Raw genomic sequence first — 17,636 nt, 5'->3', positions numbered from 1 at the left:
GGTATGAGATTGACCCCTCTAGGAGAAGTATGAACAAAGAATAATTTGACTAGTTTTGGGGTAATGTTACAGTATGCTAAGTAACATGTCTTAGCTAGTACTGTAAATATCTAAAATTACTTTTCTCCACTCATGCCTGGATCATTATTTCAATGAATTGGAGTTAGAGATGGGATTAAGCGGTAGACGATAAATTATTAGCTGATCTACAACATACTTGATCCTTCTTGATTCGTATGGTCTATTTTTATTGTCATTAAAAATTATATATAGAATTAAAAAAAATAATAATGACATACTTTTTAAAAATCAATTTATAGTTGTGTTTAATACTGTGGTTAGTTAGCTCCCCTTATCAATTCTCTTATAGCATCCATAGACAGTTGTGTCCTTATATTGGAGACTCCTTCCAAAAATGCTAACTAAACGTCTCCTTAGAGAAAATTTCCCCATATTAAAAATAATTATAATGATACTTAAAAAAAAAAAAAAAATCTGTTTATGTAGAATATCCACCATACTTGTAAGTTCTTACTATAGAAATTATAACATAATATAATACAATCCAAAATCAATCAACACCTCAATTGAAAATTAAGCAACGCTGTTGTATAGAGACTGATAATGATTGCCATGAATTTGCCACAAAACTGTTTACTTTTTTAAAAAGGTGCATACAGTCAACTCCAAAATTATTCCAGCAGCTAGAAATAATCATTACTCACAATGAATAAAGTTGTCCATTAAATTGTCCATTCCAGTAACTACTTTCATTTCCTCTAAAAAAACCTTTCTAAACTATTTTCTCTCAAGAAATAAAAACGAAAAGGTAAAACTGTGCATGCCCCTAAGGATTTTTGTAAAATAAATGCAAACACACTCTCACTCCTTTGATGTCTTTGTTGATAAAAAACATTAAAAAATAAAAATAAAGTGCCATAAGTCTGGAACTATGGAAAAACCTTCCAGGAAGATCTGGACCAAATTCCTGTGTTTTCCAAACAGGAAGAGTCTGAGTGGTGTTATTCTCTCCAGGAAATATTAGTTAGAATGTGCCAATAATTTTGACACTAGCGTTTTGAAGGGAGGAAAAAAAAAGGACTTCCTAAGAAAACATTTCATGTATGAAAAAACATAGTGAGACAAAATACAACTATACTGTGTCCCAAAATGTTTAAGCTCAAAATATCACTTGAATATAATTTGATTGGTTTGAAACCATGGTTAATGGATCCCATGCTTATGGTTTCTTCGTCTCTATTTTCCTTTTGTTCTTACCAATCCTTTTCTATTCAGCACTTTTACTTATGTACTCTTTCTTCTACAGACATATTTTAACCATTTCTCCTTTGTTTTTTCTTGATCCACACAGTGTCTCGACCAAACAAAACACAGCTAGTCCAATTACAATGAAACCGAATCCCCTTTGTCTTCCCCCCTGCTCTCTCTCTATATAAAGAGACCTGACATGTTTTAAATCATTGCCATTTTCTCCAGCTGCTCTCAAAGTGGCTGACCCCTGTATGGTTTAGATTAACTTTAATCCTAGACTCCATACACCGTTCTATCAGATCACAGGCTGGAGTTTTTTCCTAATCCTATTTTCTGAAGGATTACATGGGAGGCACTTTGGGAGGCCACTTCACTCTGTGACCACAAATGGACCAAAATGGCAGCTGTGCACCTGCTCCAATCAGCTAGTGTGATTTCCTCAGGGCAATCTCTGTTTGGGATGTTGGAGTCCACTTGCTCAGCTATAATTTAATCTTTGTCAATGTAAAGGAAAATATGAAGCTACTCAAATGGTGGTTCTTTTTGCTATAAAAGCATCAGCTGCAAGCAGCAATTGGTGGGTCCAAGCACCAAGGGTGTAGGAGTGTCTTTTTCATGAGATGGTCTTGGCCTGTTTACGTTTACGGCATTTGGCATTCTCCAGAGAAACTTACATCTGAGCAGTTGAGGGTTAAGGGCCTTGCTCAAGGGTCCAGCAGTGGCAGTTTGGCAGTGCTGGGATTTGAACACTCAACCTTCCAATCAGTCGTCCAACATCTTAACCACTGAGTTATTCTGCCATAATACTGAACATGCATGTGAACTTTGAGTCACACTGCGCAATGTACAGAGGAATTAGGCCAAATTTCCTGTTTTCCCAGCACAACATGTTAATTGACTTCATCTCCATGGCAACATTTAGCATCATGACAATTTAGCATCATGGATATCTTGGCATCATGCTGAGCAAATGTGGTATGAGATTGACCCCTCTAGGAGAAGTATGAACAAAGAATAATTTGACTAGTTTTTGGGTAATGTTACAGTATGCTAAGTAACATGTCTTAGCTAGTACTGTAAATATCTAAAATTACTTTTCTCCACTCATGCCTGGATCATTATTTCAATGAATTGGAGTTAGAGATGGGATTAAGTGGTGAACGATAAATTATTTGCTGATCTACAAAATACTTGATCCTTCTTGATTCTTTTTCTTCTTAAGGAGTAACACTTTCTAATCTCTTGTGCATTGCTTTCATTTCTGCATCCCACAGCAGCCACTGATCGAGGTTTTGTCCTTTAATCAAGCTTATTGTAGTCCAGGTGGACTTTTCTCTGAGAGCTCTCTTGAAAGTGGAGGGCTGTTGAGGAGTGTTAAGGGTTTTATTCAGGCTGTTCCTGAAGTACGCACTGTGGCAACTGATCTAATGGAGGATATGGGAGGGTAATCCGGACGGCTCTATCGGCACGGTTTAGGCCCACGCTTTGATCACTGGAGATTACAGTACTGTAATAGACATGAGTGGCTACCATATGCAGACACACATATGCACTAAGGCATTTTTAATTTAGCTTTTCTCTAGTTATGTTTGTTGTATCATTTGACATTTTATGAGAATGTATTTGTTACTTTGTTATTATGTGTATTTTTAATACCACTCCCCTAATATTGGCAACCTTGATAAATATGAGCAAAGAAGGCTGTGAAAATTTTTTCTTTATTGTTTAACCTTTAGATCTTCAAAAAATTCACAAAAATACTCTGCTGTGATGGATATCAAACAGTTGCAAACAAAACACAGGTTTATAAAAAAAAATATATATATATTTGTTAAATATAGGTGTGCAACCATTATTGGCACCCCTCAGAGTTCATATGAGAAAAATATACTTGAAGTATATTCCCATTGATATTCCCTTTGACATTTTTAAGTACACCTGGGTGACTAGGAACAGGAAATTGTCAAACCCTGACTTCCTGTTTCACAGGGATATAAATACGAGGTAAAACATAGGCCAAATTCCCTTAGTCATTCATAACAATGGGTAAGACAAAGGAATATAGCTGTGATGTGCAGCAAAAGGTTGTTGAGCTTCACAAAATGGGAAATGTCTATAAGAAAATAGCACAAACATTGAAAATGGCCATTTCCACCATCAGGGCAATAATTAAGAAGCGCCAGTCAACTGGAAATGTTAGGAATCAATCTGGAATTGGACATGTGTCTATATTGTCTCAACACACTGTGAAGAGGATGGTTTGAGTGGCCAGAAAATCTCCAAGGATCACAGTTGGAGAACTGCAGAAGTTAGATGCGTCTTGGAATCTGAAAGTCTCCAAAACTACAATCCGAAGTCACCTACATCACAAGTTGTTTGGAAAGGTTTGTTTGAAAAAGCCTCTACTCTCATTCAAAAAAAACTCGAGCGTCTTCAGGTTGCCAGACACTACTGGAACTTCAAATGGGATCGGGCTCTATGGTCAGATGAAACCAAAATAGAGCTTTTTGGCAATAAACACCAGAGGTGGTTTTGGTGCACACAGAGAGGGAGCCATATGGAAAAGTACCTCATGCTCACGGTTAAATATGGTAGTGGTCTTTAATGTTTTGGGGCTGTTTTTCTGCCAGAGGACCTGGACATTTTATGATACATGGCATCAGTGTCTCTCTCAAATACCAACAGATATTAAATGAAAACCTGACTGCCTCTGCCAGAAAGCTTAAAATGGGCTGCGGTTGGATCTTCCAGCAGGACAATGATCCAAAACATACATCAAAATCAACACAAAAATGGTTTACTGACCACAAAATCAAGGTCCTGCCATGGCCATCCCAGTCCCCTGAGCTGAACCCCATAGAGAACCTGTGGGGTGAACTGAAGGGGAGAGTCCAGCATGGACCTTGAATTGTGCGTGTGTGTGTGTGTGTGTGTGTATATATATATATATATATATATATATATATATATATATATATATATATATAATATATATATATTTTTATATATATATATATATATATATATATATAATATATATATATATATATATATATATGTGTGTATATGTACACATAATTTATTTTTTTTATATATTTTTTTAATATGTACTGACATAATTTACTAAAGTAATTATTTATTTAGTATATTATAACTAAATTGATTTATATAAAATATATATATTTTTCTATTTTATGCAGTTGCTTATGGTAGTAGTTAAACTGAATACAGTCATTTTCAGAATGATTATATGAAAATTAGCCCAAAAAGCATATATTGTGTTCTATTATGTATTCATAATCAATTAATTATATGTATGTATATTTGATTAATAATATAAGCATTAACTTATTTGAACATGTTTTCTTTTCAAAATTATTGGCACCTGACCTCTTTTTCTGGCAGAACGAATGCAGAGATGACACATGGGGAGAAGAAAAAAGAAAAATGATCCATCTCTAAATGTCCTGTAATTACAAATGTTTTTCTTTAGCGTGAGGGTGTGAGGTTTCTGGGCGAGTGCGCAGAAGAAAAGTGCCGATCAGTTTCCGCCGCCTGAGCACGCTGATTTATGCGGCCCTGCGCTGAATCAAAAAGTCCTCCCGTGTTTGTGCGGATACACTGACCGCAGGTATGAACAAGAAAATCCCTGTTAAGTTGTCTTGTGGCACTTTGTTGAGAGCAGCGGCAGCTCGATGGGGAATGTGACGTGGCCGTGTGAAGCCTCTGTGTAAAGCGCAGTGGGTGAAGGCAGGGTGGATAGTGGGGTAAGAGGGTGATCGGTTCTCAGTAAGAGAACCAGACCTGATGGCTCCCACCGGGGCCTGTGGAGGTCACATCGGCCTCCTCGATACTCTTCAGTTAGTTTGACCTCTGACACCAGACGGCTGGCAAGGCTGTAGCGGGGCAGGCGGTGGTGTTAACCCACTTTGATTTAGTACAGCGAAAGAGAGAAGGAGAGAAAAGCCTAGAGTGGGAAAATACACACCGAAAAAATCAACCTCACTGAGTTTACATCCACTAAGACAGCTGTGTTTTATTGTCCTCAGTTCATAAAAGTTTACTTCACTTCATCTCACCTCTCCTGCATTTGTCACACTCTGTTTCTGTCTTGCCTGCAGGACTGTGGCCTGGTGGTCAGACCTGATCAACCCTGTGGTCTGGAGCCTGTTTCTGAGCTCAAATCATCTCAGCCTTGCTCTTCAGGAGATGAACCTGGTGAGTTGAGGCAGCGTTCTGTGACAGTACACTGTAGTACACGATTCCCTTTGGTAATTGTTGATCTACAGCCCTATCAATGCTAAGCACGCAGATATAACTCAAACGTGGATAAAACAGGTGGTGCAAATGCTTTTCTAGAGATATGATCTTGATATATTTCCTCACTCCAAAATGATGTATGATTTTGACCCTGGGGTACTTTTGTGGAAAAATAATTTCTAGTTATGTTTTCACACTGAACATATGTACATTTGTCTGTAAGTGTTACCCGGTCTGCGCTAATCAAATGCTTAATGTAAAAAAAAAATAAATAAAAAAAAATCGTTATGTAAGCTCAGATGAAAGACTAATACTAGTTTATAATCCCACTAAAGGCAATATTCAAATAAAAATGAATTGAATAATAACAGACCCCATAGTTTAATGCAAAGGAGAAGGGCATTACCACTTCAAAGGTGATTATTTTTCTATAACACAGTTCCTGAAGTGTTTTACTCCTCTTAGACCAAAGCTAAATTACACATTGTGTCTGTTATCTGTTTATTGTTACATTTAATGTTGTGGAACATCTGCGAAAGAAGTTATCACTTATGTTATAGCAGCTGTATAAGTTATAAATGTTATAGCAGCTTTATACTTACGTTAGTGAGTTCCCTCAATTTCTATTGAAGTTAATTAGACATAAACATATTCAGCTTGTTACTAACTGCAAAGCGCAAAGTCTTTCCCATGGTGGAAAACTTACAGCTTTACCTCCGACACTGGAGACTCCTTCCAAAAATGTTAAATAAAACATCTCCTTACAGAAAATGTCACCAAGTCCCTGTGAATTAGGTGTTATTATATATACAGTCCACTCCAAAAGTATTGGAAAAGCAAAGAAGATTCTTTTGTTTTTGCTATACACTGAATATACTTTTGGTTTTGGGATCAAAAGACGAGTATGAGACGACAGATCAGAATTTCAGCTTTCATTTCCTGATATTTACATCTAGATGTGTTAAACAACATGGCACCTTTTGTGGCAGACCACCTCATTTTTAGGCGAGCAAAAGTAATGGAACATATCGTGTTAAAGTAAATAACACTTGATATTTGGTTGCATATCTATTGCTTGCAATCAAGCTGGTGACATGGACATCACCAAACTGTTGCTTTTTTCTTTTGTGTTGCTTTTCCATGGTTGTACTGCAGCTTCTTTCAGCTGTTGTTTGTTTCAGGGCATCTCTCCCTTTAGTATCCTCGACAGGAGGTGAAATGCTGCTCAACTGGCTTAAGGTTGAAAGCCCCCACACTTTGGACTTTCCATCACTTTGGTAGAGGTTAATCTTGGTTCCAGAGCTGTTTGGCTCATCTCTGTATTTCTTTGCGAATTCCTGTCTGCCTTTCCGATTCTTACTGCTGATGACTGGTTTACATCTTGTGGTATGGCCTCTATATTTCTGCACTTGGTGTGTTCTTCGAATGGTGGATTGTGATACCTTCACCCCTGCCCTGTGAAGGTTATCGGTGATGTCACTAACTGTTGTTTTGGGGGTTTTCTTCACAGCCCTCACAATGTTTCTATCATCAACTGCTGTTGTTGTTGTTCTCAGCTGACCTGTTCCATGTTTGGTTGTTAGTACACCAGTGGTTTCTTTCTTTTTCAGGATATTGCAAATTGTTATATTGGCTATGCCCGATGCTTGTGAAATGGTGCTGATTGATTTTCCCTCTTTTCTCAGCTTCAAAATGGCTTGCTTTTCTCCCATAGACAGTTTTCTGATCTTCATGTTGGTTTATCCTTTTTAACAACAAATGCAGTCTTCATAGGTAAAACCTAGGGCACAAACCAAGAGTAGATGTTCAGAGCTATTCATTCTTTAAACAGTCAATTTAACAGGGCACAACTGGGCAGCAAGAAACACCTATCTGTCATATGTTCCAATATTTTTGATCACTTGATAAAAATGGGTGGGTTCAAACAAAAGGTGCCATGTTCTAACATATTAGAGGGTGGTGCATTAGTATAAACCTGTGATTTGAATCGCAGTCTGCAAGGACTGTTAATCAACCTTCTGGCCAATCAGATTCAAGCTCTGTTGAATAATAATAATAATAATAATAATAATAATAATAATAATAATAATAATAAGCACAGACTGGTTTTGCTTTAGAAATGAGCACAAATAAATGATAATAATTTGGTTAGATTTTGAGTTAATGTGTAGTAGACATACATTGCAGTTTTATTTCACTTCTCTTTAGATGGGGTACCAACTTTTCAAAATGTATTACGAAGTGCATTTTCAATCAGTGCATTTAACATCAATGTAATATAGTGTAATGTCAACATAAGGAAACATTATTAGGAATAATTCGGGAAAAAAAGTGTCTTCCTTAATCAGTTGTGTTTTTTTTTGTGTGTGTAAATGAGAGACTACTAAACCCTTAAATCACTGAATGGTGATTGTGACCAGAATAGAGAAGTGTCAAAACAAATGACACACAGGGGGCTCAGTAGGGGGATTATAAGTTGGTGTGTGAGATGAAGAGATGTTACACTTAAACAGAAAAAAATCATCATACTTTTTTGGTTGGAGATATCCTTCATTTTCTCTTGTTCAGTCAATGAATCAATGCATGATTAATGCATTTTTTTTCTCAGTTGAACCAAGATTTACAATCCCTTTCTATTCCAAATGAATCCCATATTGTAGATCCTTCATCCGAAACATGACCCTGCACATTACACCACAATAGTTTTATCCATCTCTCAGCTTATTAAAACACTGCTTACATACCAGAACTCAAGTTTATAATGATGATTCATTTATTCACAGGTTTATTTATTCACATTTATTCATTATTTATCTATATACAGGTAGATCAATAATCTTGAGCAGCTGCATACAGTGCATCTGGAAAGTATTCACAGCACTTCACCTTTTCCACAATTTGTTATGTTACAGCCTTATTCCAAAATGGATTCAATTCATTATTTTCCTCAAAATTCTACAAACAATACTCCATAATGACAACATGAAAGAAGTTTGTTTGAAATCTTTGCAAATTTATTAAAAATAAAAAACAAAAAAGCACATGTACATAAGTATTCACAGACTTTGCTCAATACTTTGTTGAAGCACCTTTGGCACCAATTACAGCCTCAGGTCTTTTTGAGAATGATGCTTCAAACTTGGCACACCTATTTTTGGGCAGTTTCTCCCATTCTTCTTTGCAGGAACTCTCAAGCTCCATCAGGTTGGATGGGGAGCGTCGGTGCACAGCCATTTTCAGATCTCTCCAGAGATGTTCAATCAGGTTCAAGTCTGGGCTCTGGCTGGGCCACTCAAGGACATTCACAGAGTTGTCCTGTAGCCACTCCTTTGTTATCTTGGCTGTGTGCTTAGGGTCGTTGTCCTGTTGGAAGATGAACCTTCGCCCCAGTCTGAGGTCCAGAGCGCTCTGGAGCAGGTTTTCATCAAGGATGTCTCTGTACATTGCTGCATTCATCTTTCCCTCGATCCTGACTACTCTCCCAGTTCCTGACGCTGAAAAACATCCCCACAGCATGATGCTGCCACCACCATGCTTCACTGTAGGGATGGTATTGGCCAGTTGATGAGTGTTGCCTGGTTTCCTCCAGACATGACGCTTGCCATTCAGGCGAAAGAGTTAAATCTTTGTCTTGGTCTTGGTCTGAGTGTCCTTCAGGTGCCTTTTGGCAAACTCCAAGTGGGCTGTCATGTGCCTTTTACTGAGGAGTGGCTTCCATCTGGTCACTCTAACATACAGGCCTGATTGGTGGAGTGCTGCAGTGATGGTTGTTCTTCTGAAAGGTTCTCCTCTCTCCACAGAGACACACTGGAGCTCTGTCAGAGTGACCATCGGGTTTTTGGTCACCTCTCTGACTAAGATCCTTCTCCCCGATCGCTCGGTTTGGCCGGGCGGCCAGCTCTAGGAAGAGTCCTGCTGGTTCCAAACTTCTTCCATTTATGGATGATGGAGGCCACTGTGCTCATTGGGAGCTTCAATGCTACAGAAATGTTTCTGTACCCTTCCCCAGATCTGTGCCTCGATACAATCCTGTCTCGGAGGTCTACAGACAATTCCTTGGACTTCATGGCTTGGTTTGTGCTCTGACATGCATTGTTAACTGTGGGACCTTATATAAACAGGTGTGTGCCTTTCCAAATCATGTCCAATCAACTGAATTTACCACAGGTGGACTCTAATCAAGTTGTAGAAACATCTCAAGGATGATCAGTGGGAACAGGATGCACCTGAGCTCAATTTTGAATTTTATGGCAAAGGCTGTGAATACTTATGTACATGTCCTTTTTTGTTTTTTATTTTTAATAAATTTGCAAAGATTTCAAACAAACTTCTTTCACGTTGTCATTATGGGGTATTGTTTGTACAATTTTGAGGAAAATAACAAATTTAATCCATTTCGGAATAAGGCTGTAACATAACAAAATGTGGAAAAAGTGAAGCACTGTGAATACTATCACAGTGATCTATAGTTTAACTGGAAATCTACTGATAGATGCATCAGATTGTGAAAATCTACACGGTTGTGTACAGGGCGCTGGGTGGTGCCATGCCTTAGCTGTTCAGATAACAGGACATGTGATTGGCGGGAAGTTGCCTGGCAACCGGACAGCTGTTACCACCCTGTATTGGAGCAGCCACAGCTGCAGCGATGCATGATGGACAAAAAGGTAAGATAATTAACTCCATCACTTCATACTCTTAACTGAAATCAGTAATAACACTTCAGTGTTATTAACTCATAGCTAAAACTGTATGTGTATATCAGTAGTGAATACAACAGCTTTTCAACTATTCGAACATAATTTTTTTTGGTAATTAAGGAATGCTTTGTAATACTCAGGATGAGTATTTTACATCATATTTATTACATGTATAATTAAAAAAAAAAAAAGTTATAAGAAATGAAAGTTATAAAAGCTAAGCACAATCATGTAAATATACATACAAATTCATGCAAATATCTTATTAACACATTTTTGCATAGTAGCAATTTATTTTTGGGCAAAAATGCAAATTATCTGTTGAAACATAAGCAATAATTTTATCGTATCAAAATACGTATTGGATTTTTAACAATGAATTTAAGTATTTTTTAGATATTATTTAAATATATATATATATATATATATATATATATATATATATATATATATATATTATTTAATATAATATTTTTGTTTGTATGTTTGTTTATTTATTTAGCCAACATTATCTATAAGAAACAGTATTGAAATATCAAATTGGTTGTTTAACAATTTAACAATAAAGTTCAACTTCATTAATGAATTAAAATAATAGATTTAGATGCAAAATAGTGAATAATATCAAAGTCAAAAGGTTGCTTTATTGCCATGACAAATATTAACATTTGTATTGCTAATCAATAATGTACGTAAATTTAGAAGTAAATTTAAGTGAATTTCGAAGATTGGTTGGTATAGTGAAATTTTCTCTAAGAAAAGTTTTATTTAACACTTTATAGAAGGCATACAGTAGAATCCACAAATAAATATTTCTATACAACAAAATATGTACAGAAAAAAAAGGCAAAGTTTAAATGCATATTTAAAACTTTGCAAAAATGTCAGCACTTTGTATAACTAAGTTTTCCGACACAGGAATGCCTTTTTTTTGTCTTATTAAATAAAAGAGAGAAGAAACGAGGATGGTGAGTTAACGACTGTTTATAGTTTCTAGAACATAAGTGACAACAGGAAATAACTTGTTTCATGGACATTCCAAGACATTAAGTGTAACTGTTAATGGATAAACAGGATGCTATAGTATTCTTTTAATTAATTTAAAAAAAAGTAATTATTTGCAAAGCAAACACTATAGGACATGCTGGTATTGGAAAGTAATCAGCTTTGGTGTGGTGATAGTAACTCTGCTTCATCACATCACTCCATCATTGAATCATTTCTTATAACAGTGCACCCTATTGTGTTTTATTCCTTAGATAAATATTAAATCTTATTTTTTTTTTTGTGTTTAGTACATACAAAGACTGCAAAAACTGGTAAAAACGACAGTAAGGAACTTATACACTGAAAAAAAGGTATTAACGAAGACGTGAAATGAAGTATCTGTATGAAGTGCTGCAATTCAGGTAGATTTGCAAGTGTTTATGCTAATATACAGAAACAGTAGTTACTGAGGAGGAACAACTAGCACCAAGAATATAATGATAATGAGTCTTTATTAATCACATATACATATGCACAGTGAAATTCTTTTCTTCGCATAAGGAAAAATTATGAGAACATAACATGAATTAAACTATGAAAACACTAATGAAGTGCTAATGTTGCTAAATAACTGCTGGATTCACTACTTATTGACTTAATTAGCTATACAATATAACTCTTATACTAAATTGAATGTGAGCAAATACCAAATATTTACATTTCAACCATGGCTTATACAGCTTACTAAGAGCAGTTCACCTTTAAATATGTTTTCCAAGTTCGACCTGTTGAGGTTTCAGTTGTTACACAAGCGTACGTAAGAAGTCAGCAGATGAAATGAATGGTGCTTCACTAATAGATGGCAAAATGAGCTTTAGAGTGCACATATTTAATAAAGAACAACGTTATCCTGAATATCTAGAGGGTCAAAAGATGAATTGAGACGTCTCTCTCTCTCTCTCTCTCTCTCTCCCTCTTTCCTTCTCTACTGATATAGGCATAACTGCTTTACTTTATATGCTGCTGTAGGGCAAGTTAATCTCCTCCACTCGTTATCTAGATATAGATGGAGAAAATAATGTCTCTCCACATCCATCTTTTATAAGAGCTCTCATAAATGATTAGATTAAAAACAGTGCAGGTTCAGAACTCTGAGCCAAAACCTGGATCCTGATTCTCTACATGCACGATACAGGCTCTCGGCTCCTCAGCAGGACTTTTCCTCCTCCACTTCCTGATTTAAGAGGCACTAGATCAGCTGTGACACCCACGTCCTCAGTTAAAGAGCTCTCAGGGTCTCGGAGATGAATAGTCCACAGAATGTTAGTGAGTCATTGGGAATAGCTCAGGATTTGTTTTAATAGCAGCCTGGACTAAGAACGATGAATAATTAGGTTTTGGTCAGAATTTGGGTTTTCTGGTTAAATAACACACTTTAATTTTAAGATAATGTAAATATATTTTACGAAAGTGGTGTGAGGAAAGGGTTTTCCTATGCCAACATACATAATGATGTTTTTTAACCAATACATTCTTTAAAATGAATGAAAGAATTTTTAAATAAGTAAATAAAGAAATAACTGTAATCAGAAAATAAACAAAGAAAATCAGCCAGTGGTATAATATTTGGGTTTCTTTGACTATTTATTTATTTATTTAAATTCTCAAGTAAGTTTAATGCACACGATCTACGAAAGGAAAAAAAAAGAAAGAAATTGTTTTAAAGTGTTGTATATTTGTTATGCATTTTAACATCGGGAATATCCTTTATTTATTTATTTTTATTTAATTTATTTATTTTATTTGTATTTAAGAGTGATGGAAAGTGCCTGTGGATATCAAATGGTCTGTGTTTAACTGTGAAAATTTGAATACAAAAAGAAAAGAAAAGAAAAAAGAACATATTTCATGGCTTGGAGATTTAGCTTGGCAGAACAATGTTTTTCTTTTTAACGAGTCACGGTTGTTTGTTTGAGATGGCGGATTCGTTAGTTAATGAATCTGTGCATTGTTCTGAGTGTTTGTAGTGTGTGTTGTATGACCACGACCATGGATACAACACTTAGTAGAAATTGGAGCTGCTCTTCATCACACACATGTGTATCTTTTGTGATTAATGCTGGCATTTGTCATTCCAACTTGTCCACCATGGACATGTGAACTGCCGCTGAGAGGCTGTGATCTCCACCAGCTTGTGGAAAACCCTTACAATGCCACACTTGTTTACTCACTCCCTCCTTCTCTTTTTCCTTTCATTCATCCCTCTTTTCCTTGATCCACGGCAGCAGGCTGAGAGAGGGAGAACGGGGGGTGGAGAAGTGGCAGAAGTGTGTGTCGGCTTGAATTTCTCAGTTTGATCCGGACTGTTTCTCTCCGATGCCATGGTGATAGGGTGTGTGTGTGTGTGTGTGTGTGTGTTGACTTTGGTCAGACACACACTGTTCCTGCCAAACTGACTTGAGTGTAACTGTGTGCACATCATGATGCATGTCTGTCTCACAAGTCAAGTCTACATATTTGTTATAATTTTCTGAATTTTTTTTTTACACTTAATTTGATGTAAGGCAGCGTTAGTAATGAATAAATCTAGCCTTCCCAGAATGCCATGCCTTTGGAATTGGATGTTCAACAAGCACTTATGGATGTGATGGTCAGCTGTCCATGTACTGTACTTCTGGCCATATACAGTAGTGTATAAAGTATGATGGAGATAGAGTTCCCAAGTTGCAGTTCAGGATGTGCTGTTATTGAAAAAATACACATTTGAAATGTATATTTGTGGAATTCTGCAAGTGGCCTCCATTATACCTGAGATTTAAGTACATCCGGTTTTCTGTTCTTATTCTCTGTACAGGAAAATATGTACAAAAATCAAAATCGATTGCAATCTCTCTAGTAATTTCTCTGTAAATTCTCTTCTAACTGCACAACAAATGGACTGAAAATCTAATAAGCTGAAAATCACTGGACTATTCCTTTAATGAAACAAAAACAAAAGCAAATAAATTGGCATATACATTCTGGAGAGTAAAGCATGAAGAAATGTTTTGCATTACTAAATAAATATTCGAACTGCTAAGGTGTCTTTATAACTACAGAGATGCAGCTATGTAATAATACTAATAAGTAGGCTCAGCTCGTGTTTCTGTTATCTGTGGTGTGATTGGGTGACTGTGTGATACCTGTTCTCTCTCAGGTCCTGTTCATCGGTGATTCTACTAACCGGGGGATGATGTACTACCTGATGGAGCGAGTAAACACTACACTGGAGGATTGGGACAAGGCTCACGATACCATCATCTACCACAATCTGAACCAGGGCAGAACACTCATCAGCTACTCCTATTACCCCCAATTCTGGCTGCACAGGAACCAGAGACCCACCTTCCAGCAAGCGCTGGAACAGCTCATAGAAAGGTTCGGGCATGCGTGTATGTATACGTGTGAATGTTTATGTCTGTGAGAGATTTGTCCGAGTACCTTATATTGTGTTAAACAGTATCTTACATAACCAGCGCAAGATTGTTGTAATGTGTACATAAAACATGGGCCATAAACTATATTTAAATGCTGTTAGGCTCTGGTTTCCTAAAACAGATTTACTAAAAGGTTTTTGAAATGATCAGGAAACATGTGTGTTTTTAGCAGGTTTGCCTTAATAAACTTGCAATTTGGGTCTCTATGCAAATAGAGTGATGGTTCACTGTTTAGATTAATACAACCGACAGACATGTACTAACTGAGGGTAATTCATTTCTGCCATTTGAAGAAAGAAAATTTCCAAGTGGTAATAATGGGAATTGTTTTTTTTTGTTTGTTTGTTTTGTTTCAATTTAAACCTTCTTGATATTACCAAATTATAATATTATCAACTTAAATTTTCTTCAATTCCTATACTTACCTCTTGCATGAACTTCATATTCCTCATACAAACCCCTCATTTGCATGTTGTTTTCACCACCTTTATTCTATTCAACTTCATTTGTTTAGACTATTATTAATTTAGGATCCTGGTAGATCTTGCAATTGGGTTTCTCATTTACATACTTCTACCATCCATCCATCTTCTATACCCCTTATTCTTTTCAGGGTCACGGGGAAACCTGGAGCCTATCCCAGGGAGCATCGGGCACAAGGTGGGGTACACCCTGGACAGGGTGCCAGTCCATCGCAGGGCACAATCACATACACACTCACACACCCATTCATACACTGCGGACACTTTAGACATGCAATCAGCCTACTGATTGTCTGCATGTCTTTGGAGGAAACCGGAGTACCCGGAGGAAACCACGGTGGGACTCAAACTCCTGACCCTGGAGGTGTGAGGCGAACATGCTAACCACTAAGCCACCATGCGCCCTCATACTTCTACCAGTTTTTTCCTATTAATTATAGTTGTTGTTTTTCAGTCAGTTCAGTTCACGCTAAATTCATGTATGTACCTGTTGAGCTTAATATGTTATTAATAAAACAGTCAGGGAAATAATCAACAACGGAGGGGTGTGATGTGGCCCGACACAAAGAGGAACACTGTTTCTCACCCCGATAACAGCAACTTCTGTTTTATTCTTCTTTTACCACAGAAATTTGCTAAATAAGTTCCATGTTATAGCAGCTATAAACAGCAATGGGTTATAACAGGTATATACAGTCATTCCCACACTTTGGAGTTAATAAACATGACATGTAACCAATAAACGGCAAGAATGCCCAAGAAACAGAAAAAGTCCTTTATCCTGAAAAACATTTCCACATTGGAAAACTGTTATAAAATGCTGACACTGAAGACTCCTTCCATTAATGCTAACTAAGTGTCTCCATACAGAAAACTTCTTTGTTAATGAAGAGCAAATAAGTTTATTATAATAAACTTAGATTATGTGAAGGGGGTTTGGGGGCTTAGTGGTTAGCACGTTTGCCTCACACTTCCATGGTTAGGGGTTCGAATCCCACCTCTGCCCTGTGTGTGCTGAGTTTGCATGTTCTCCCTGTGCTTTGGGGGTTTCCTCCCCAAGTCCAAAGACATGTATTCGTAGGCTGACTAGCCTTTCCAATTTGTCCATATCGTGTGAATGTGTGTATGATTGTGCCCTGTGATGGGTTGGCACCCTGTCCAGGGTGTGCCTCGAGTTCCCTAGGCTCCCCCACAACCCTGTGTAGGATAAGTGCTATGGGAAACGGATGGATTATGTGGAGCGTCCACCATAAAAGTTCTTGTGAGTTAGCTGTTACTATAGAAACAAAAGCATATTATAAGGACAGCATTAATATAAACATGTGATTTGAATTACTACAGTTATAGCTGCTGTTACACCTTCTGACCTATAAGAACAGAGAACTCAGATTAATTGGGTTCATGGTTCTGTGGGTAATTTTGGAAAGGTGGTTAAGTCTGCACACAACATACAGTATAAGCACTATAAGAGTATTAGAATGATCAAAGTGTGTGTGTGAGACGTTTGTGGGCTGTAAGTTGTGAATGTGTCAGTTTGGTTAAAAGGCAATACGTATGTAGGCATTTGTCATGTGATGTGAGCTGTGTAAGTAATCAGGGTGTGTAAAAAAAATTACTGCTGCTGAACTATTCTAGCTACAGATGTGGGCACTGAGGAGGGGAAGGATATGCTGCACAGATGCTATAGTGCGTGTGTGTGCGTGCGTGCACGTGCGTGTGTGTGTGTGTGTGTGTGTGTGTACGTGTTTGTATGCATAAGGAACTGAGCAGTGGAACTGAACAGGTTTGCTTTTACAGTTAGGATGTGGTGAATGGAACTTTTTTTGACTTCAGCTCAATGATTATTAACTACATATCAGTATGTACATATTACTAGTCAATATTTTTAGACACCTGGAGTTTTTAATATTTTACTGCATTTTGATCAGTATTACTGCCATGCAGAAAACATTAATAAAAGGACAGGATGATCGCTAAATAAGGAAAATATTAAAGATGAATGTCAGGAACACTTGGAAAGGAAGTTAGGTCTTCAAGAGAGCTGCATGTTGTGTGCTACATGTCTTTAGAGTGATCAAAATCTATATTGTTTCCAATAAAACAAAAATCCATAAAGAACTTCTCCATTTAATAATCCGTTTAAGAACAATTTAATAATGATTAGTTTCAAATGTTCATACATGGTGTATGTGCTTGCTCCAGCTTGTACGCATGAATAGTGAAGATCTGATGATTCCTGCTCACAGATGTGGCTTTGAACTTTAACCTTTGGCAATGTTGACTGTCTCCCATGGCAGGTCACGACCTCTGGAAAACTCCCCTCAGACAGTGCTGGTTGCTGGAGGGGTCCAGTGGCTCAGTCTGGAGCATCTGAGGACCATGCAGCAGGTCCTTGAGAGGTAATACACACACACACACACACACACACACACACACACACACACACCTGTTTACTTCTA

General features: G+C 37.1%; 1 protein-coding gene across 5 annotated transcripts in view; it reads left to right on the top strand.

The window, feature by feature from the left end:
• The window catches only part of cped1 (cadherin-like and PC-esterase domain containing 1), an 80,931-nt gene that overhangs the window by 58,844 nt on the left and 4,451 nt on the right, over positions 1-17,636 (top strand). For 3 of the 5 annotated variants that reach the window (XR_008388524.1, XM_053649947.1, XM_053649946.1), the window contains exons 15-18: positions 5,394-5,490; positions 10,063-10,199; positions 14,416-14,636; positions 17,475-17,576. Coding sequence is in view for 2 of the 5 variants with exons in the window: in XM_053649947.1 (XP_053505922.1) it covers positions 5,394-5,490; positions 10,063-10,199; positions 14,416-14,636; positions 17,475-17,576 (557 nt within the window). In the remaining 3 variants the exon portion in view is untranslated. Of the gene's footprint in view, positions 1-5,393; positions 5,491-10,062; positions 10,200-14,415; positions 14,651-15,308; positions 16,439-17,474; positions 17,577-17,636 lie in introns of those variants that run through there. The other 2 variants (XR_008388523.1, XR_008388525.1) reach the window with 2 other exon arrangements.

This window comes from Ictalurus furcatus, chromosome 19 (assembly GCF_023375685.1).
Source record: "Ictalurus furcatus strain D&B chromosome 19, Billie_1.0, whole genome shotgun sequence".
Classification (NCBI taxonomy): domain Eukaryota; kingdom Metazoa; phylum Chordata; class Actinopteri; order Siluriformes; family Ictaluridae; genus Ictalurus; species Ictalurus furcatus.
This window is presented reverse-complemented; position numbering and strand designations above follow the sequence as displayed.